The sequence below is a fragment of the Fundulus heteroclitus genome, chromosome 24 (genome assembly GCF_011125445.2).
Source record: "Fundulus heteroclitus isolate FHET01 chromosome 24, MU-UCD_Fhet_4.1, whole genome shotgun sequence".
NCBI classification, from domain to species: Eukaryota; Metazoa; Chordata; class Actinopteri; order Cyprinodontiformes; family Fundulidae; genus Fundulus; species Fundulus heteroclitus.
In genome coordinates, this window is record NC_046384.1 from 13,897,790 (window position 1) to 13,920,797 (window position 23,008).

General features: G+C 44.2%; 1 protein-coding gene across 4 annotated transcripts in view; it reads right to left on the bottom strand.

Moving 5' to 3' along the window:
• Positions 1-23,008, bottom strand: part of pard3ba (par-3 family cell polarity regulator beta a) — a 178,929-nt gene that overhangs the window by 10,393 nt on the left and 145,528 nt on the right. For all 4 annotated transcript variants that reach the window (XM_021313420.2, XM_036127955.1, XM_012857330.2 and 1 more), the window contains one exon: positions 8,112-8,188. In XM_021313420.2, coding sequence (XP_021169095.2) covers positions 8,112-8,188 — 77 coding nt within the window. The remainder of the gene's footprint in view (positions 1-8,111; positions 8,189-23,008) is intronic.

The window sequence follows — 23,008 nt, forward strand, 5'->3', positions numbered from 1 at the left end:
GATAATAATCTTAATGGTGGTGTGCATTAAGTTAACTTTTCTTTGTCAACGCAGCTAGATGGGGTTCACCTCGTGGACGGAGCTACAAGGAGGTTTGCGATCCGAGGGGAACCAGAGGAGAAGGAGTTGATGACGGAAACAGATGGGAAGTCATTTTTAACAGGAGAGCCCTGGAGAAGTTTTGCACTCCTCTTGAACTCTTCCACATTTTCTCACATGACAACCACAAACCTCAAAGCATTTTTATAGGGGATTTTATTAAATAGGCCAACGCCAAGCCTGCCCAAACTGACAGCTCAGCTGGAGGGAGCTGCTCAGATCTGGCTCCTGTGAACCAGATTCATAAGGAGATTCATCCTCAGTTTGTCACGAGCCATGTAGGAGGGGATAGCAAACGTGTTCTGGCTGTTGCATCCATGTTGGAAAACTAACAGTGTCCTAAACTTACCATCTATATGGTGATGGCAGCATCATGCAGTAGTGATGCTGCGCTTTAGCAGCACCAAGCACATACATTCAATAATTTTTTGGTTTGAGATACTGTACTGTTTTATCTAATATTACAAGTATGCACCACTTTGTGTTGGTCTATCAAATGAACTTCTAATAAAATACACTGAGGCTTGTAGTTGTAACGAGACTGAATGTGGAAAATGTTTTAACTTAATGGCTATGTTTACATCAGGGGTGTCAAACTCATTTCTATATGGGGCCACTTTTCGTCACGAAGTCATGAAAAGGGCCGGTTGCACGTGTATAGACGATACTTTTCATTTCATAATTTCATTCCAGTTCAGATAGAAGTATAAAAAATGCATATTAACATAAAAGTAGCAACCTTAGGCCCAGTTTATACAGTTTATCTGCAAAAAAAAGTTGATATTGGGGTGAGTTACACTTACAGGAGGCACAGTTTTAGCCACTTTATACACTTTAAAAGGATATATGCCTCTACTTTATGACATGATATGCTTTTTTTTTGGCTCTTGAGGGCCGGATAATTTACCTCGACGGGCCGGATTTGGCCCGCAGGCCTTGAGTTTGACACCTGTGATTTACATGCTCATAATTTCACAATCGGATTGAAATGTATTTGGATTTATAAGCAAAAATCAATCGGACTGTACATTCATATGGGCACACAATCAATTAATCTGATCATAATGTGCGTCTATACACACCTGGCTTTATTGAGAATAGCACCAGGTCGTAATTATGGTTGAAATGTTACTGAATAAATACCAATTTGAACATAAAAGGTATATAGCCACATTATATGCCTACACCAAAAATACCAAAGTCCAGTTGATTGTGATAAAATAAGGCTATCTACTCCAAGCGTCCGTCCAGGTAGTGTTTTGATAGTCCTCTTCGAGTCTAAATAGAACCCCAGCAACAGGTGCGATGAGCTGACATAAACAGACGTGGCGCCATCTACTGGCAGCACCACACAACTACTAGAAAGCCAGCTGGTCGCCATTGACGCAGGTACTAAATATGTCCCGACCGAGCCGGCCGTGCTGTAACGCCGACAGCTCGGAGTGGTTGAAGCAACTTCAATGTTGGCAGAGTTACAACTTTTCTTTTTTTTTTTTATTAACAAGCTTCGACTTGCTGACCAATTGTACGCACTCGCAGTGATGTGACCCCGGTCGCATGAATGTGTAAAGGTAAATATACAGCAAAAAGGTTACATTTGTTAACAAATGTTTACGTATTTCTGCCACTCACCAACGCGTTTACGTCAGGCGCACATGCATCGTTTGCCACGTTCGGAATAACTTAATCCTGACATGCATGTTGATCAGATTATCGACATAAACCACCCCTCTCATTCAGATCACAATTTCATTCCGACTGATCTTAATCCGATCACAATACCCCATTACCTTTGTCCATGTAAACCTAGCTAACGATGGCATACAGCAAATCTTTTCTGCACAGTGATTCACATCTTTATCTGTTGACATGAATACTTGTGTCGATTAATCAATAAAAGAGGAAGAAAACAGAGAGCTCTGGTGCCGTTGAGAGAAAACAGTCGAGTCAGGGCTCATTAGATGGGAAATGTTTGGACTAGATGGTTTTAACTCTCCACCGTGCATACCCGGTTTTTGAAACAGCTCAAAGTATGGCTGTCCGTTTCCATCTAGAGGAGGAAGGCAACACTAAATCTCCTCCGTGTGTGTGGACTGAATGCGATGTAGATTCTTACATGACTGTTTTTGTATTTCTAACCGAGCTCAGAGGGAGGGCCCAGGCCTCAAAGTGTTTCTCTTTTGTTTTATTTATAATACGCCGACTTCATTTTCCCATACACAGACCCTGTGAGACAGACGGAGAGAGGGGTGGCGGAGAAGAGACTGAGGGAAACGTAAACAGAAGTGACAGAGAGATGCAGACAGAGGGATTGATGGAATCAGCGAAAAGCACAGAAAGCCCAGTTCATGTAAACAGGTAGAGCCGCTGGTGCCTCGGCTGTGCGTGTGGCAGAGCCGCTTTAAGACCTTTCATTTCCTTCTGCTTATTCTATTACATTCTTCTGTGTCTGAGCGCAAACTGCGTTAGCTCGACAAACACCGCTGCACGGCTTCATAAAAGGGCCACCAAAAAACAGAGCGGGGTCAGGACTCCTCGTAGGAAATCACGCCATCTCAGGGACGCTCCGGCTACTCATTTATTTTTATTATTTAAACTTTTAAAGCACTTATCCAGCACTCTTAAAAAAAAAACAACTCCTACAATATGATGCACTCTGAGCTCTTGAGGAATGAAATGACTTGCAGAAATAATAACTTTAACTGAGTTGGATGAGTTTAGCGTGAGTCATTGGACAGCTGGACAGCAGCAGAGTGGGGGAAACGGTGAAGCTGGGAGAAGCAGGACTTTAATAAAGATGGGAGGAGAGCAGCAACAATATGATTTCTCTGCTGACCCTGAGAAAATCTTATGAATTCACCGGGAGCTCCAAACAACACACCAAACAATATTACAGAAGGAAAATGATAACAGATTTCTGCAATAAATGCGGCTGAATACCTGTGCTGCATGGGGCAGAATTAAAAAAGTTAGACAGGCTTTGTGATATTTCTCGTTAAACTAAAAGTTTGTCTTGCCATAAGTTGTCCAGTTTTTGTTAGCACAGGTTTACAGTCTGTGCTTTCAAGTCTTTTGGGGAAAACTCTGACTCGACCATCTGAATGTTGCAGATAAAATTGGGACTAATCAGAGCAGGCAACGTTTTTTTTGTCCAGTTTCAGTGAACCTGTGGGAATTGTAGCCTCTGTTTCCTGTTCCTGACAGTTATTTTGTTGCTTCAGTATTTATTTATTCAACCATGCAGCGGCTGGAAGGGAGGGCTCAGACTGACAGAACCCTGACGAGCCGTCTGTAACGCTAATAACAGCTAGCGTTAGCTTTTCTGAACTTTTTATTTTGCTCTCAAACATCCGTGTCGTACTGCTAGCTTATGCTGGTGAAGATTCTCAGTCATCCAGGTCATGGTCATTCAAAAAAAGTAAAAAAACTTACTTTTAGCTTAGCATTCAGCACCGTTCCGCCTGGGAAGGTTTCTCTGAAGGACGCCTTTGTGTTTATCTCGTCTACGACGAGGGTCGCATGTTTCCTTCTGGCTGTTTTCCACACGTTAGACTTTAAAACTTCCAGCAGCAGCTCATTATTCAGGTCAGGTGCGCTGCTGCCGGAAGAAGCGCGACAACTTGGGCAGATGTGAACGGGTGAGTGTTGGGAAACCCCACGGAAAGGGAGCCCAGAGCTGGTATGCTGATTGAAAGTCAGCGTGGCGGCCTAAACGCAGCATAAATCTGACGTGCGCAGAAATGTGTCAAACGCTAATCAAACCTGGACTGAATAATTTCACACAGTTCGGGGCTTGCAGAGTTATCTTTGCTATTGCATGTTTCTAGGCGTGTCCGGTGCGGACGTAGGTCTCACATCCTGATGGGGCGAAGCCTCAGTAACAAGGTTCATGTGCTGGTGCGTGTTGGAGAAAGCCAAGTGGCTGTAAGCTCGGGAAGAATGCGTTCCCGCTATGCAGGAAGGTCAGACGAGAGCCCTTGAGGGACACTTCTACACATACTTCAGGCTACTCAGCATGCGGCGGACAATCAAGAAGTTGCCCCCGGTTTTTATGAGGTGGAACAGAGAGGTATCGATGGGAACAGAGGATTTCAATCTCTCCACAAACAACAACAACCTCCCAGGAATGATCGACGGTAATCACACGCGCACAGAGAGGTGCCAGCTAGAGGTGATCGGAGCCGATTGTCAGCCTCAGAGTATCTGACATGTAATTTTGTTGGATGTTGAGACGGGTTTCCTCTACATGTCTCCATCCCACGGTTCACATGTGAGGAGATGGTCTGTGCTCCCAGTATCACCGGCCATCAGTTGCACATTAATCAGCCAATAATCAGCCATGACCAGCCAACGCGGTGCCAGGCCGCCCCTCTCTAATCCAATCACCGTAGGGAAGTGGGTCAGGGGTTGTTCTGATTGGGTAACCGGGGCTTTGGGTCACCGCGCCCATGACCTGCCTCTTTGAATTGGTAATGACGGTAATATTCTCCATATGGCCTTGTGTTTCTGTGCGCGTCCCAAAGCGTAGAGCCTATCCGGAGGCTGAGCTACACCCCCGCGTTAATGGCCGGTGGAGAGTGAGGTAAGAGCCAAAGTAGTACTCTCACCCTCCCTGGGGCGAGCCCCTCCGTGTTACCACTTCCAGCTTTTCTTTCCAAATCCTCTTTCCAAGCCTCGAGCTTCACTTACTGGCTGCTGTGCTGTGCAGTAGCCCCAAGGAGCCAGTTTTCAGCCTGAAGTCTGAGGTCTCTTTCCATCACACCTCCCTGCTTTGGAATAAAACGACTTCGAGGTTCTTAATCTGAGAACGTGGGGATGGCCAGGACAGAGGCTGATTTATTGCGTCTACACTCTGGGCCGCCACAATGTGAGGAGACATATTTTCCAGAAGAATAAAGTAGATAACGGTGCACGCTGCAAACCAGAGGTCCGTTTATTTGTTTGTGGGGGGAAAAAATGAATTTACTCCTGGTCTATTCCTTGAAAAGAATCTCAAGCTTGGGCCAGACATTTCTGCATGTTATAGCAGTTCAATGATCCCCTCCATATACTATTTTCCAAGAAAATTACACATTATAGCCATAGAAATAGACAGTTTTTAACCTTCTGTGTCCCTTTCACCCATTTTAAAACCTCACTATGAAGTTTACTCATATCATAGACGGTCATTGTGACTTAAATTCGCTTAAAGAACAACAACAACAAAAAAAAAAGATCTAAAGGGGGGTTATCTAGCTGAGGGGAAAAGTTTAAGCACCCATACAGCTGACAAATGTCCCACTGTTCAACTTTCAGCTGTGAGATCTTTGAGGTCACCCAAAAACATCTCACTAAGATCCAAATCTGGACATTTGACTCGCCCATTCCAGTACTTTGGGTGGTCAGACATCTTTGGGTCATTATTATGTTTCAGGGTCCGGATCTGCTTCAGCTTTAAGAGGTTTAACCCACCCTCTGTTCGTGGTACAACTCTATAATGGTGAGCTGACCAGGTCCTGCTGCAGCAAAGCATGCCCAAAGAGTCTGGTGTCCAAATTATTAAGCTTCAGGCTCAACTTTCTAAAGAACATCATTCCAGAAGTCCTGGTCTCTTTTCTATGCCGTCTTTGGTAAACTTGAGTCTGTTCTTTATACGTTTCTTAAAGAGCCAATCTCCTCTTTAGGCTCCTCCTTGGACACCTTCTATGAACATTGAACATGCCTGGTCTCTTTCTGATTGTAATTCCCTTTAATATCAACAGCATCTTGTCAGCACTGAGGGAGAACTTGTTTGAACAGCCAGACATTGGCATGTTGGTAGTTGTTGAAAATGTGCTCCACTTGTAAATTAGTTTCTCCACAGTGGTATGACTGATTAGAAATACCTTTGGGACTTCTTTAAACCTCTCACCAGACTCAGGGACTGATTTAGTCTTCTTTCTGGAGGCCTCAGAAAGCTTCTTGGATCTTGGAGCAGCTGATGTTTAAACAGGGAAAACCTCCTCCAAAATCCAGAGTTACGATGTTCTAATCATGAGACCCATTTGTGATATGGTCACATAGGATTTTTGTATTTTTAAGAGTACATAAGTGTGGCAATGTCCACTTTAATCCTCTTTAAAAATTAGATTTGGCCAATTTTTGGTTTTACAGAAATGTATCTCCCTTGATATTTTTCAGTTTATACTAAACGTCACTCTTTCCAAATATGTTACAAAAATAGAGACTAAGATGGGAGTATCCTTTTTTTTCCATGACTATACGTGATTTAAATAAATATACTTGCGACAATTAAAGCTCTATCTCACAATTTGAATACACAAATAAATTGAAACCTGTTCAAAACCACAAATGCAGACACTTAATGTTTTTTTTAATCACTAGAAATAAAAAAAAAAAAAGACATTTATTCCAAGGGACTTTATCAGAATTTAGCAAAAGATCTGCCTGAGCCTCCTGACTCATACCTCTTTCCTGCTCTCCACCTCTCTTTGTGAGCTCCCCATCTGTGAGACGCTTTGCTTCATCTCCCGTCATATCCATGCACACAAACACATACTCACACACTTATGCAAACTCTCGGCTCCTTCGCTCCCAACCCTCCAGCTGCAGCCCCAGCCGGCTCCACACAAAGGCAGGCCAAATGTATGCTAATGAGAGCCAGGCCAATGGTGGAGCCACACTCATTTTGAGAGGAAATGGCTTTCAATAATGGCGGCCCCCGGGGGGATTTCGCACAAAGTTCAGGCCCACTTTGAAAAATGCATTCAATTCTCTGCTGTGTCTGCTCCCTTTTTCTCCACTGTTTCTCCCATTTCAGCATGAGGGAAAAAAAAAAAGGAAAACACATTCCCAGAACATATTCGTATCCAATCCTCTGTCAGTTTGTGTTTATGCTCACGACCGTCGGACGTGTTTGAGGCGGAGGAGGAGGAGTTGTAATTTCCCTTTACATAAACATCATGAACCAGAAGATGTGCAGAAGCATGTTAATTGTTCAGGTCGGGCTAAAGGTGCTTCAAAAACAACAAGAACCTGGTTCTTATCCGCCGATCCACTCATATAAGCAGACGATTCCATGGCGGCCAATTCTTAATAATATTCCAGAGACGAAACTCAAAAGTATAAAATGTAATGTTTCCATTACTAATGGAGCCGGTGATTACTTTTTAATGACGTGGAAATAATTTTTAGAAACAATAGAGGAATAAATGCCAAGCATGATTTTCCAGAGCTGACAAAGAAGAGTTATAAATTGCTTCGATTGTCTGGGAAATTGTTTAAAAATGCAACAATAGTGCTAACAATTTGAATAGACAATCTGACAAAAAAACAATTAATTTTACAGAAATCTGCAGTTACAATCCTAAAAAAAAGAGGGTCTGGGTTTGTTTTGAGGTGTTAAAGTTTATCCAGATCTCCACACTTGGGACTAAACGGATCCCTCTGTCCTGCTGCTGCTGCCTTCCTGCACTCTCCGTTTCCCCCTGAACCAGGGCTGATGTCTGTGCTCCCTGGTGCCTGTCATATCAGGAGGGGCAATAACCCATGAAATAACTCTTCCCCCCCCCCCCTCACACTCCTCCTCTCCATCCCGGTGTCCCCTCTTTTCCGCTCAGTCTCCAGCTCCCGTCTTGCTCCACTTTGGAGCCGAGCCGTGACGGTGCCGTTTTGCTCGGCGTGTGCGTGTGTACGCACCGCCTGCGTGAATATTTCCCGTTGAGCTTGGACACGCGCATGTTTGCCGTATAATTTTGACAAGATGACGGTTAAAGGAACAGAGGGAACGCACGGTCCTATAAAAGGAGAGCACCCTGCTCTCTGCAGAGCTGATCAGTCCTATTCCTGGGATGAGTAGACACTCCCAAGGCAAACACTCCAGATTTAATTATAAGCTCCAAAGAGGATTATCCTACACTGCTCGTGTGTCTCTGTGTGCTTGTGTGTGGTGGTGGGTGGGGGGGACACAAAGGGAGGAAGAGGCACAACTTCATCCAACATGCAGGGATAAAGCATAAAGACGTTGATCTCACCTGGGTTGTTGATTGTAATCCAGGTCTAACTCTTCGTACCGGTGCCTTGGCCGGGATTCAGCTCCTCTGGGTGCCATCTAAGAGGAAGAAAAAAAAAAAAAAAAAACGCACGGCAGGATGTGTCAGCTTTCTTGTTCAAACACCGAACAATCAAAAAAAAAAAAAAAAGGGCCGCGAACACGCAGCTGCCTCTCTGGCAGTCATTTAGCTAGAGAGTAAATAACAAAAAAAAAAAAAGTATTAATGGATTCAAACAGCTCGTGTCCTCAGGCTGCATGTTTAACCTCAGTAATGTTTCAGTAGTCCAGCGAATTCATTCATATTAAGTATTTAGAGCATGCGTGTCTGCATGGATCGCCTCCAGGTTTGTGGGGGGAAATAAACAGAATCGGGATAATCAAAATCCATGAAATGCAACATCACACGATGGTGCCGGGCAGGTGCTGCGGTGAGTTTTCCAATTCAGCCTCCCACAGATCTCCAAATGGCAACACAAACACCAACTATTCATTGCATTTATGTATTCTTAATAGTTTTATATCGTCTTACATTTATAGTAGAAGTACGCTTCAACATAGCCAGCTTTTTATTCAGTTTATATAAACGTAATAATAAATTTTGGAGTGAGGTAAAGATTAGGGTGATGGGAAGGAGGCCGCCCAGCCTCAGACCAAAGCTTAATGAAAACAATCATAAGAAGTGTTTCATTAAAATACTGACAAGACTTTTTCATTTATTTATTAAAGAAGGTTATAAATACTTTGATATGCATTGGTTTTCTAAAAATTATAAAGTTACTGTTTGGGAGATGACTGATATTAGAAAAAATAAAAATACATTTTAAATCTAAATCTGCCAGGGGGAATAATTTGGAGTCTAAATATACATCTATCATCTGAACCCCTTTCTTAAAGGTCTCCCGACATGAATCCCCTACAGCTGAGTCTACGCCGTAGCGGCACATCTGGTGTTTCTTCCGCCACAAAGGCCAGATGTCACTGCAGCGCTCGTTGACCTCCACTTTGTATCCATCACTGTCTGCATCAAACTCAGGCCCACTAATGGTGCCTAAAGCATGACTGGACGTCGGGGTCTGGCCCTCGCTCTCCAAACTCAATCATACAGACATTTAGCATTGTGCCCTTCTTAGGAGCATCGTCTGGCCCTGGCCTCCCGTGTCAGTGCAGAACGCTCTTCCTGACCCCTCTAATAGCAAAACAAACCTAACTCACGCTTCTTTACTCCTTTAAAGTACAGCAGTCTGTTAAAATAGATTTTTTTTTTCCTTAAAAGCAGTTTATCCTTGAGAAAAGGTAACATAACAGTGGTGGGATTTAATGAAACGACTAAAATCCTTTGGTAAATTATTATCAGACCTTACAAGAAAGTAAAGAATCGTCAACCTTTGATGTTATATGGATTTGGTATGTACAATGTGATGTACTGCCAAAATAATTTGTCTCGCTGAACCACCAACTCATAAATGTCCAACTTTGTTTAGAAATTAAAGTCATGGGAGCCTTTTATTTGCTGTTAACCGGATAAACAGCAGCCTGACAACCAAAAGCTACAACAAACAATCACATGGTGACAATTAGGCTGTGATGTTAAGAATAAAGTGGTTTCCTCATTCACAAACACTGCTACTGATAATATTGGCTGTTTTTCACTGTGGTGTTGTTGGATTATGCAGAAATGTTTTAAAATCAGACTAATTGGGATTATAGTCACAGTTTAGCAACACAGCTCACGACATGAGATGCAATTTTGATTTCACCAGAAAGAGATGAGATATTTACGTTCAGTGGGAACTAAACATTTTTTAAGTAGAGTAAAATCTTTAAAAGTACTTTAGCATAGGTTATACCAGTGTATATACAGCAGTTCCTATAGCTGTCTGAACCAAATGTTAATCCCAAAGCCTTAAAAGAAGCACTAATGAATTAAAGAAACATATTTCACAGTTAATAATAATAATCTTTGTTCAGAACGATCAGTCTTAGATTTAAAACTACAGCAAATATCCTAAAAACTGTAAAACATCCCTTTATGTACCAGGAGGAATTTCTCAAGCAGATGGTATGTTTTGCATCATTAGCGCTGCTGCTCATTATACTGTGCAGAAGTCGATGTGACAATATCGGCGTGGGCATTACTGCAGCATGAAAACGACTGCTAGGAGGACATATATTATATCACCAATGCTGTGCAGCCCAACAGCCTTTTTGGCCTCTCAGACAGACCTACTGCCGTTGATATGCAGACCTGATGCATATATAGTGGTCATCATGCTGATGGTGAAGAAAAATGTGGGTTAATTGTCAGAGATATTCAGTATCCTTTCCCTGATGTTTCCCGAATATCATACAACCCAATTCATTTGTCTTTTTTTCTACAGAGAGCCCAAAGTGTGACCATATAAGCCTTTTGCCATTTGAGTCTCAAGCTGGCCTGACTGAGAGGCCTTATCCAGCTCCGTCAACACAACAAAGCGATTTAAGCCTTCAAAATAAGAGCCTCAAGCATAAAAACACATTCATTTCAAAGTGACAAGCTTTAAATGCTGCGCTCAGAATGTCTTACCTTATCAGAGTAAGGTGTGACAACATGGCAACTAGATTTTGCGCTGCAAGACAGACTTTGATGGGAAATATTGTGGCGATTTAATCTACCTCGCAATATCTCTACATCCCTAGTCACCATCACGGTCACATTTCTAAACAAATACCACATGGCCATCTCCTCCCTCCTCCAGAAACACCAACGCGAGCTGCGAAAAAGACGGAGACGTCGGCCCGGTTTTACTCATCGGACCGATTTAAGCGACTAAAATCGTCCGATTCGGCCGTCACTGCCGATGTGTCGTGCATCGACGGCGAAATAACGCAAAACGACTCCAGTTTCCCTCCTGCGCTCATTCTGCATGTCGCTGCAGCAGACATTACCAGACGTCATTAGCATGTCTGTGTAATGTGGGCAGCTCTAATGTCTCTGAACGGGAGCCAGGAAGTAAGAGCACCGGAGAGGCTGATGTCGGGAGGGGAACACTCCCTGTTTGGATGGAAGGTCTGTGCGAGCGACATGGGGGCTATTATGCAAAGAGCTGCATAAAGGGAGGCATTACTCCCCAGCAAGAAGCAGGGACTCAGGTGGAAGGCCTTTTATGTGCTTCTTTATGTGTTGCATGATGCGGCGCAATAAATCTTCTACGCGTCATGTCTCTGAGCGAGAGGATGTAGCAGGAGAGCGATGAGGAACGGGGAGGAAATGCAGGTTCAGGCCCGAATGATTGAGATTCTTTGTCCATTGATTATATTACCATATTAGCCTGCAGCCATAGGTCTGGGTGATCTCCTTATTGACGTTCACACACACACACACACACACTCAGACAAATCACGGATGTCTGTCATAAAGATGGTTTTCAAGCAGAAGCCCATTTCCCCTAAATTAGTCAGCTTCAGTGGCAAATCATGTGGCTGCTGTGGAGTACCAGGACCACACACACACACACACATGCGTGCACTTAAGCAAACACACAAAAACAAGCCTCGTTCTCGCCATGGCAACTGGTAAAAATGGCGACGTGAAATTCACCCTGGTCAGGCTGAAAATCCAGCAGGAGGTGCGATATCTGAGGCTAGAGGAATGTTACCGGCGACGGGACAAGCTGCGCCGTTTCTCACGCAGAAACGCGAGCTCGCCGCGTCCTCCTGGGCCTGATGACATCATGCTTTAAGTTCACCAGCGGGAAAAGTTAATGTCTTCTGCAGATTGGGGGGGCTAACCGAGAGCGAGCGCTCATCAGCGTCACATGGTAAAGCGCTTTGAATCCAACACATCTGCCTGCACCGATTTCTCACAATCAGCAGCTTTCACTAGCGTCTGATCATGGGAAAAGGAACGGGAGCGATCTCTCTCTCTCTTCTCGAGTGCGTGATTGTGTCGAGTCACTGGATGTGCCGCAATTCACCAGCTGCCAGCTCTCTGACAGAATGCTTGGCATGTGTGCGAGTGTGAATGAGCAGAATGTCACTTTTACGTTTTTTTTTTTTTTTTTTTTCAAATTGGAAAAAAAAAGCGCGGCCTTGACAGGGCCAGATGACACGTGCTAAAGCTCCCAGCTTTTGGCGGCGCAGCTGTCACATTCATCAGGAAGTATTGCCAGGGCTCGGGGGGAAATGAATTTCTTAGAGCCCTTTTGGCCGCGCTTTAAATTTGCTACGTTCGTATATACAATAAGCTGCGGACGAGAGTCCAAATGCTTTGACACAATGCCCGAGCATGGCTTCCCTCCTCCGACTGAGATGCTACGGCGTTTAACTCTGTCGTTTCTGTTCAAATGGCGTAATTAGCCTCCTGTACTGCCATCCATCCATCCCTTCCCTCCTCCCTCCATCCATCTTGGATGCTAATTAAGCATGTTTCTCAGTGTGGAGCCTCTGCCTGGCACTCCCCATGCCAAGCTCCTACTGGCACCCCCAGCACACACGCCGCGCATCCGACTGGCACCGTGAGGCGCAAGCCATCCGCTATCAAATCACCCCCCCAACCCCCCCACCCCACCGCCTCCCTAAAGATGGCTGGGAAGAGATTTCACAGACCCTTCCCCGTCACGTGAGGAGATGGACGACCGGGAAGAACAGAAGCGAGGTAGAACAGACGGCAAAAATGACAGGAGTTGTAAATATTTGGCATTTGCTCAGGGAAGGACAAAAAACAACACGGGAACTTGTGAGCCGCAGTCAGGCTAAATACTACTGCCGCTGTTGGAAACGTAGACGCACTTTGGTACATCCCTGCAGCAACCTAGACCTGAAAGTGTTATTGGTTACACTTTATTTGCAGGGGTGCACATAAGACTGACATTACACTGTCATAAACATGACATAACACCTGTTATGAACATAAACGACTATGAATGTTTAGGACTGTTGTCATTAATTGTCATTCGGTAAATTATGACACTATTAAAGCAAAGTAACATGTCTGTTATGACAACTTGACATTAACAGAGACAAGGTTAAGTTTAGGGCTTGATTTGGAATTGGGGTAAAGTTAGGGCTTGGTTTGGGATTAGGTTAAATTAAGGGCTTGGTTTGGGATTAAGTAATTTCCCCCTGGGATCATTAAAGTAAGTCTGAGTCTGAGTCTGAATTTGGTTAAATTAAGGGCTTGTCATCATAATTTACCGAATGACAACAGTCCTAAACATTCATAATGAGTCATTTGTGTTCATAACAGGTGTTATGTCATGTTTATGACAGTGTAATGTCAGTCTTATGTACACCCCTTCAAATAAAGTGTCACCATGTTATTAAGCTGTTTTATCTTTCTTTTATGGAAGCAGCACACAGAAAAGTGTCTGACACACAAAAGGCAGTGACCTATAGGACTAAAACACATCCATGTCGCGTGCAAAACGAATACAACAGATATTCAGTATCAGCAAGAAAACCGTCCGTCCGTCCGTCTTCTTCTGCTTATCCGGGGTCGGGTCGCGGGGGTAGCAGCTTCAGTAGGGAGGTCCAGACGTCCCTCTCCCCAGCCACTTGGGCCAGCTCCTCAGGGGGAACCCCAAGGCGTTCCCAGGCCAGCCGGGAGACATAGTCCCCCCAGCGTGTCCTGGGTCTTCCCCTGGGCCTCCTCCCGGTGGGACGTGCCCGGAACACCTCACCAGGGAGGCGTCCAGGAGGCATCCTGACCAGATGCCCGAGCCACCTCAACTGGCTCCTCTCGACGTGGAGGAGCAGCGGCTCTACTCTGAGTCCTCCCCGGATGACTGAGCTCCTCACCCTATCTCTAAGGGAGAGCCCAGACACACTACGGAGAAAACTCATTTCAGCCGCTTGTATCCGGGATCTCGTTCTTTCGGTCACGACCCAAAGCTCGTGACCATAGATGAGGGTAGGAACGTAGATCGACCGGTAAATCGAGAGCTTCGCCTTTTGGCTCAGCTCTCTCTTCACCACAACGGATCGGTACAGCGCCCGCTTCACAGCAGACGCCGCACCAATCCGCCTGTCGATCTCCCGCTCCATCTTCCCCTCATTCGTGAACAAGACCCCAGGATACTTGAACTCCTCCACTAGGGGCAGCACATCCTCTCCAACTCGGAGAAGGCACTCTACCCTTTTCCGGTTCAAGACCATGGTCTCGGATTTGGAGGCACTGATTTTCATCCCGGCCGCTTCACACTCGGCTGCAAACCGCTCCAGTGAGAGCTGTAGATCACGCCCTGATGCCGCCTCAACAATAGAGGCCCGGAACACGGTCAATTCAGACTCAATGTCCCCCGCCTCCCTCTGGACGTGTTTAAAGTTCTCCCGGAGGTGGGAGTCAAAGCTCCCACCTCTGCAGGGTTTGCTGCAATACGTTTAGGCCTGCCAGGTCTGACCGGCTTCCTCCCCCACCATCGGAGCCAACTCGCCACCAGGTAGTGGTCGGTGGAGAGCCCCATGTGTCAAATATATACAGTATCAGCAAGAAAACCATAGAAGCAAACTTTTAAACGGACCAGGTCAACTTTTCCCTCAATCCATCAAATTTGACTAAAACATCCCAAAAAAACCCAACCTTCTTCCATCGTCTCAGTCAACACACCCAAATGACAAAGGGCCCATGACCGTGGCTGCTTTTATCTGCAAAGGAAGCTTTATCGGTCCAGAAATAGCCTCTAAAAGCAGAACAATGAACGAATAATCACTCCTGCGATTTTCTATTTCCGTAATCGCCTTCATTTCCTTAAAACCGAACAGCGCTCCGTGTCTTACGTCGCTGGGAGGCAGCTCGTTGCCACAGAAACCAACAAATAACCAAGATTTCCCTCAAAAAGGTCAAAGAGTCGCGCTCGTGTTAGTCAAGTCTAGCTTGTTGGCACACAAGATTATGTCGAATTAGGAGACTGCAAGTGTGTGTTTCAAGCAGGAGGCTTACTTGCCCTCCAGTGTACACTAAACACTCCCACACCTGGACCGGGCTCACTGCGAGCTCGTTAGCAGCAGATGGTAAACAAACACACACACACACACACACACACACACACACACACACACACACACACACACACACACACACACACACACACACAGGAGGGGAACGAGGGCTACACACTCTGAGGGGAATGCAGTCTATTTTGGTAATGGGCCAATCTGCTGGTAATTGTCCTCATTGTTGGCGTTTGTTTAGGTCTAAACTCCTGACCTCGTGTAGATTTTCACATTTTATAGCAGCCGGGTTCAGAATCTGGCTAGATGGTTGTCCTTCTGAGTTTCGGTGGTTCACTGTGAAGCCGAGAGACGTAAACTCGGCGCGATATAGTCTCCTTTCTGCGCTCTGAAATCATTTATTTGTGGTTACAGCCGTTCAAACGAAGCAAACCTTCTTTTTTTTTCCCCCGTGGAAGAGCCGATCACATTGTTTAAGGGCGGACAAACATAAACAGGGAAAACCGCTGCTGTGCGGCCAACGGGAACATTTGATTTGTTTAAGCGGCCATTTGTAATAACATCCTCTAACTGAGCTATTTATCTCCCTGTTCGCTCTGAACCCTGAGCTGATAAAACCAGCTGTGCTCTCATGGGCTTACCCCGATTGTTTGCAGCTTACCGTCCAGCCTTAGTCATTCCAGCAGGGAGCGTGCCCGGGCCTCGTGGATCTGACTGCATGTGTGTGTGTGTGTGTGTGTGTGGCCATGGCAGTGGCCATGGGGTGCTGTTTATTTTCTGGGGGTTTGTCTCTTCCTCTGCGGGTCTGTCGGCCTCCCCGCTGCGTGCTGTAATAACATCCCAGAGCGCCTGGGAGAGCATGTCTCCGCGCTTCCTTCTCGTTGTGCGAGGGCCCCGGTAGGCGTGTCGTCATGGCGGGGTGTGTGAGCGAGACACTTGGAGGAGTTGCAGTTTATTCTTAACAAAATGTGAGATTTAATGGTTGTGTGCGCTTTAAGCTGCAGCACACGGACGCTCTCCCCCTGCAGAGGTGTCATGTCCGGGCGCGTTGCTGCCCCTCAGACGGCATCGTAAGGCTAAACGGGCGGTTGTCTCCTCTTTTCCAGTTGCAGACTTGTAGATGTGCAGGTCACTTCGCCAGCGGCTATGTGTTTTTTTTTGTTTTTTTTTTCCACGAGTGAATCCACCGCCTCGAGCTCCCAGAATATCTTCAGCCGGACCCGGTTGACCTGCAGATACTTGAATGCAAGTCCAGCTCCAGTAGCTCTGAGCTACAGCCGGTCAAGTCATCCAAATATAAAATCTTTTCTGCTCTTTTTTTCCCTTCTTTTTCATTTTCACTGCCTTGCCAAAGCATAAAGAGCCGCTAAACAGACACATGGTTCCTTTTTTTCACTAAACCTCAGTCTGTTTTAACACAAAACAGAAGAATATTGGCATGGCATAAAGTCCTACGTCTCTAGCAGGCTGGAGAGCAAAAGCCCCCCACAGCATGATGCTGCCTCCACCGTGCTTCAGAGGAGATGATGTGATGTTCATTTTGGCTCCCTGCTGTATTCCTTGGTCTCCATAATGCTATCAAATCACACAAAGCATTGCTCCTAAATACTAAGGCGATATCTGCAGGCAATTGGTTCTGCTGGATTCAATTTAGGAGTATCCGAATAAGGATGGATGAATACAAATGCCTGCTATACTTTTCACATTTTTTATTAGCAAGAAAAGCGGCTGCAGCCTGGTATCCTTTCACTTCACACATACACGCTACTTTGTGTTGTTCCGGCACATAAAATCCAAATCAAACACTATTCAGTTTGTTATTTTGACGCTTAAGAATGTGGAAAAGTTCAAGGTGGATAAATATAAGCCACTGTATGTAGTTTGGTTGCCGCATTGTGAGCGGTTTTAAAGTCTATTTAGCTTTCTTAAACAAGGAAACTTCCACATTTTCTCACATTAAAAAGGCCACGGAGCGTAATCTGCACCTCAAGGACAACTCAATTCGACTCCTTCTGGCATCTTCACTTGGAACAATGGATCTTCCTCTTGCAGATGTTTGCCAGCCTTGTAGCCTTTTGGCCCGGCGCGGCTTCCTTGCCTCAAAGCTTACCGCTGGCAGCGCCTTTTTCTTTATGGAGGCGCAGCCAGCTGAGAAAATCCCAGATTTTGTCTAACAATTGCTTTCCACCGCTTTGTTGTTCCAGCTATCCATTTAAAAAGTCCCTTTGAGTAAATAAGCAAGGCACTATTTGGCTTTTATGCCAAATAGATTAAACAAAATGGTCAAATAGGACTTGTATATATATTTTAAAATGATACAAGTGCAAAGAGATGACGAGCAGGGCTATTGTTTCTCTAAAACTTTGAGGTTCTTCAAACCTCTTGGTCGTGAATTCGTATGTAGCGACGCAATGCAAAATCTGTACGGGCGAGGAGGTGAATGGGAAGAGTTTTATCAACTTGCAGGGAGATCACACTCTGCAGTTTGCCCGTAGGCAGGAGACAAGCTGTGGGAATAAAGACAGACACCAAGAGAGTCCCTAAAGGCCTTTGTTGGCCCAGATGGAGAAGAGATGAGGGGGGGGGAGAAAAAAAAAAAAACAAGCGGGTGTTGCACGGCATCAGAATCAAGCGACTTAAAACAAGGGAGGAGAATACAAAGCCTCTGGGCTGAGCTGGAGAGGCAAGGACAGAGAGGAGGAGTCCGTGGTTAGAATCCCTCATTGTGACTTTGCAAGCAGTGGAAGAGGAAGGAAGGTGAGGTCCGCGTGTGGGAAAACTCTTAATAGCTGTTCGTAGAAACATAAAGCTGGGATGAAACGTTCATGCTGGTTCTTTGTCTAACAGGAGGGAACGAGGGGTTTAGCTAACGCCTGACTGAAACTTTCCAATAGATACACGAAGGCTGCAGGATAAATATGGTGGAAGTCATATTTTTCACTTTTAAACATCAGTGAACCTGGTTCTGATTGAGGGTTTGGGTTCAGCGCTTCTGGTTGGAGCAGAGAGTTGGTCTAAAAAGCGTCTACTTTCCAAGCCTCTCCTATGGTCATGAGATAAGGACACTGCAAAAACAGAACTAAAAATAAGTCATATTTTCTTAAAATGAGTGTATCTATTCTTGATTTGAGCAGGTAAATAAGATTATCTGCCAATGGAATAAGATTTTTGCACTTAAAATAGGAAGAACTGATCTCCATCGTCTTATTTCAGGTGCAGTTTATCTAATTATCTTATTTTAGGGGTAAAAATACTCACTCCACTGGCAGATAATCTTATTTACCTGCTCAAATCAAGGACAAAAACCCAAATTTTAAGAACATTTGACTTATTTTTAGGTCTGTTTTTGCAGTGGTCTAATGTCTCACTGTATGAACGGCCTGAGCGCCCGTTTGAAGGACTACGAGTCCTTTCTGGTTGAGCGCCTCGGGATCCCCTAGAATAAGCACAATGCTTCTGGGAGGAAAGATGTCCAGGTTTCCCCTCGCAGAGCTGCTACCTCTGCGGCCCAATTTCGGATAAGAGGTACAACATTGGAGAGACGGATGAATGGAAAGTTGAAAAAAATGCATTAAATAAGACCACAACCAGTCTTCGCCGCCTTTGTCTGTAATTTTATCAATTTAGTCGAAAGGATTGATGCTTTTGTCCGTTTATAATGGAGCATGTAGATTTACAAAAGGAAGCGATAAAGCTGCACGAGTGCTTTGGGACATTTCATGGCATATTTTGTCTCTTTATTTCGCCGTGGAAGGAGTCATGAATTGAATCAATTGACTTATTTCCAGCTGACAAAAGCTCCTGTTTTCTCTCAAAAAATGAAACCTGGCACGCCCGCGCGGGTTTAAAGGCGTTTGATCGGCAAACAATACCCAAACGGCATGAGGCAAACTCACTCGCTTTTAAGAATAAATCAATTTGTTTGGAGAATATTCATGAGCAATCATTTCCAGATAATGCCTTAACTCGGGAATGTTTCAAGGTATTGGTGCAAGACGCAATTACATTTGCAATGCAGAACGGGGGGAATTATCTCACCTGAATGGAAAACGAATTAAATGAAGTCTGAATACCAGAATAAATGCCTAATGTGTAGGGATAATCTCTGCAGCAAGACTTTCCCTTCATAATGATCATCCCAGCCCCACATCAGCAGGGACTTTTCTCCCAGCCAGTTTTCCAGTTGCTGATCGCGCTGTAGCTTTTTCCCCCCGAGTTATTCAGGGGGAGCATGATCTAAACACTAACTTGTGGCTTGTGCTGTGCAATTTTACAGACCAGAATAGCAGTCTAGGGAGGGAGAGCCTTTAATCAGAACAAGGCTCCAGTTTTGCACTGGGCAACGGAGCGAAAGTGCAAGAAGGACCGTGTTTAACTAGAAAAAAAAAAAGCAATCTGGACCCTAGAATTTCTTGTAATTGCTGAATTATGGGGTTTTCCTCTTTAAGAGACTCTGAATGTGTGTGATGTTCCAGCGGGAGTTTGGCTGCAGCCTCCTGCAGTGAAATGAACTTTGAAAGCGGCGTCACTTTGGTCAGAGCTGAGGTTTGAAGCCCTTTTGATCAACAATCTGTGTGTCTGTGTGTGTGTGTGTGTGTGTGTGTGTGTGTGTGTGTGTGTGTGCTCCGCGTTTAGGATGTGTTTTTTATGCGTTTGAGGCGTGCCACCTCGTAAAAGTCTTGTTATAAAACAAGAATAGGACTAAATATGTGCGTGGGCGGCTTTTGTGCTCGTCGTTCAATTATACACTAAACTGACTTGTGTTTCTACACGACCGCACACGAACAATTGGTTTTAAAAACACAAACATCCTCACCTTCAATGTGCACAAACCGCCATCTCAGCCTGCCGCTAACTGGAAAATTTACATTTTCCACTTTTTTTGGAGTCAGGTAATAGTTGACAAGCAGAGCGAAGCGGACGGGGAGACTTTGCACGCTGTTATGTTCTTGTTACCGCTTTACATCTTTGACTTTAGTTTAATTAAAAACAAAATTTCCTCATTTCATCGTTGACTGTCAGAAAATGTTGCCTCATCCTGCAGAGGGGCCATACTTTATTGCATTTTTTTGAAAATTAAATTGGAACACTGCAAAAACAGAACTAAACATAACTAAAATTTTCTTGAAATGAGTTCATTTATCCTTGATTTGAGCAGGTTAATAAGATGATCTGCCAATGGAATAAGATTTATGCACTTAAGATAGGAACAACTCATCTCCACCATCTTATTTCATGTGCAGTATATCTAATTATCTTATTTTAGGGGTCAAAATACTCATTCAATTGGCAGATAATCTTATTTACCTGCTCAAATCAAGGACAAAGGCACTAACTTCAAGAAATTTTTACCTTTTTTTAGCTCTTTTTTTGCAGTGAAAACAAACCGAGTCGTGAAAAGTCAAATATGCATGCACTGCAAAAACAGATCTAAAAATAAGTAAAATGTTCTTAAAATGTATGTATTTGTCCTTGATTTGAGCAGGTAAATAAGATTATTTGCCAATGAAATTAGTATTTTGACCCCTAATATAAGATAATTAGACACTGTTCTTGAAATAAGATGATGATGAGTTGTTCCTATTTTAAGCGCAAAAATCTTATTCCATTGGCAAATTACCTTATTTACCTGCTTAAATCAAGGAGAAATGCATTAATTTTAAGAACATTTTACTTATTTTAAGTTCCGTTTGTGCAGTGCGGGTACAGCAGGGTTCAAAATATTTTAATTTCTCCAGTGGGCTGGGTTATAAATGTGTTTTTGATGCCATTTTTTTTTGGGTTATCAGAAGAAAGAGAAGCCTCTGTGCCCGGGGTGGGCGGGCCGGTCTGTGTTTTTGATTGACAGTCAAGCCAGCAGGGGAGCAGAGGCACAAGAACGACCTAAATGCAGCTTACAAGCTGAAGACAAAGGAAAATCTGTTAGCGTCGGTACTGAATATTAACATCCGCGCTAAACCAATGTTACCAGCTCATTTTTTTCCTATGGTAGCTGCCTATTTGCATGAACGGCGGGCTCAGGTGCAGGAGAACACATGCATCCATCCGTGTGAATAAAAAGCAGACATGACAACCCCGGATCTGGATGATTGTTTAAACGTCGAGGGTAATCTTCTGCGTGTGTTTTGGTTAGTCAGACCAATTTTGTGGCTCGTAGCCAACGTCACAGTCAGCCATTGACAGAACGATGATGTTTACTGCTTTGTCCGTAATGAAATGTTTGTTTTGGCAGGAAGCCATAGTATATGCTCTTTATCTATGTAGGCAGTGCTTCAGCCACACTTGAACTGGATACAAGGAAGCGCAGCCATAAATCTGAACCTAGTGAAAAAGACTTGCATCTCCTCCTACTTAAGTGTTAAACAACACAAGAAATGCTGGTCAGGTAGAGTTAAAATCAAATATTTACATACGCCTTATAAAATGTGACTAATGCGATCTCTTGTCCAGTTATGACCCTGTAGTGTCTGGCTTTTACTCTTCCCTTCTGACCATCTAAGGAGGTTTTTAAGTTCTTTGGCAAATTCTCCAGCAGGACAGGCCTGCCAACGCTCCTGAATCCTTTGAGTCGGGCTGAACCCGTCAGATGAAAGCAGTGATGGCCTGTCCCCGAGATAAAAAATGGAAACAAACTAGGCATCAGTATCTCACCATAAACGGCACGCGGACGTTTCCAGATGTGGGGAAGTGATCCACGCTAGCTTTCTGACTTTATTTCGTTCAGTCACAGATGAATAAATGTTGGTTCATTAGAACTGTGGGTACAAAGAGGAAGAAAAAAAAAAAAAAGAAGTCCTCGGGGGGGCTTTGGCTTTTGGGCACCCTGCACAGTTTACCGCTGCGTGTGTCTGTGTGTGTAGGCCATATATCACGGTGACAGGCGTGTGCGTGTTTACTTAATGATGTGGGGGTTTATTTATGAAGTGATGGCCGACGTGTGGAGGGGGGGTGAGGGGGGAGAGATGAGGGAGAGATTGAGACAGCCTGAGGATGTGACATTAAAATATCATCAAGGTGATGGATGTCCGTGCACAAAACATTAGAGAGAAGTACAAAAAAAAAAAAAAAAAACACAACCCAGCTGCGCGGCAGATGAGTTGTATCTGGAGCTGTGTGAGCGTTGCGCTGCGTGCGTGTTTCCTAATGACTGAATGTGTCACTGCAAGTACAGTTTTCACTGACTTCTGTGTGCATGTGCAGCTACTGTTGGTTGAGATGCAAATGGTAACGTCTCGAAGGTATTACTCTGTTACATAATGAGCGGGAAAGCGAGTTCACAAGACGCCAACCGTTCAGTTTGCAAAACTGGATATTTTAGGTGTGGTTAATTGACAGGGTTGGTGCAGGTTTATAGAAATGGATTGTTGTCTGTGCATTTTGCATCACTGGGGTCCAGTAGCAGCCACTAGAGGGCAAACAGTTGGATCAATACCAACAATACAGCTGACAAACAGGACTTCACAGCATTGGTGTAAATATTGCTCAAGTAGTGGTGAAATAAATATTTAGCCGGGTATGGAATAATCTTTAGTAGCTGAAACCGACCTTCGGACAACAATTCTCTCACCAAGATCTCCTCCAGTCTAATAGCTTTTAATCATTTTGCTTTCATTCAATGTCAAAGATGATGATCTCACAGCTACAGGTAATTTTAAACATTTTAACTATTAATCTATCTGGAGACATTAACAATTTCAGTGCAGGAGCTATTTTGTGTAGCCTGACTTAATATCATTTCACGCAAAATTCACTTTTTTAGCCCTTAAATGCATTTTGTTGTGTACTTGGTGTCTGTAGGAGTGCAGAAAATTTCATTTTAATCTGTTCAGGTGCTGCATAGCTATCTTTATTTTTTAGGCCATTTTTCAAGCTCTTCTGTTTTCTATTTTTTTTTTTTTTTTTTTTACAATTCCATCACAGGAGTATCTGCGGAGCTGCTAAACAAGGTCT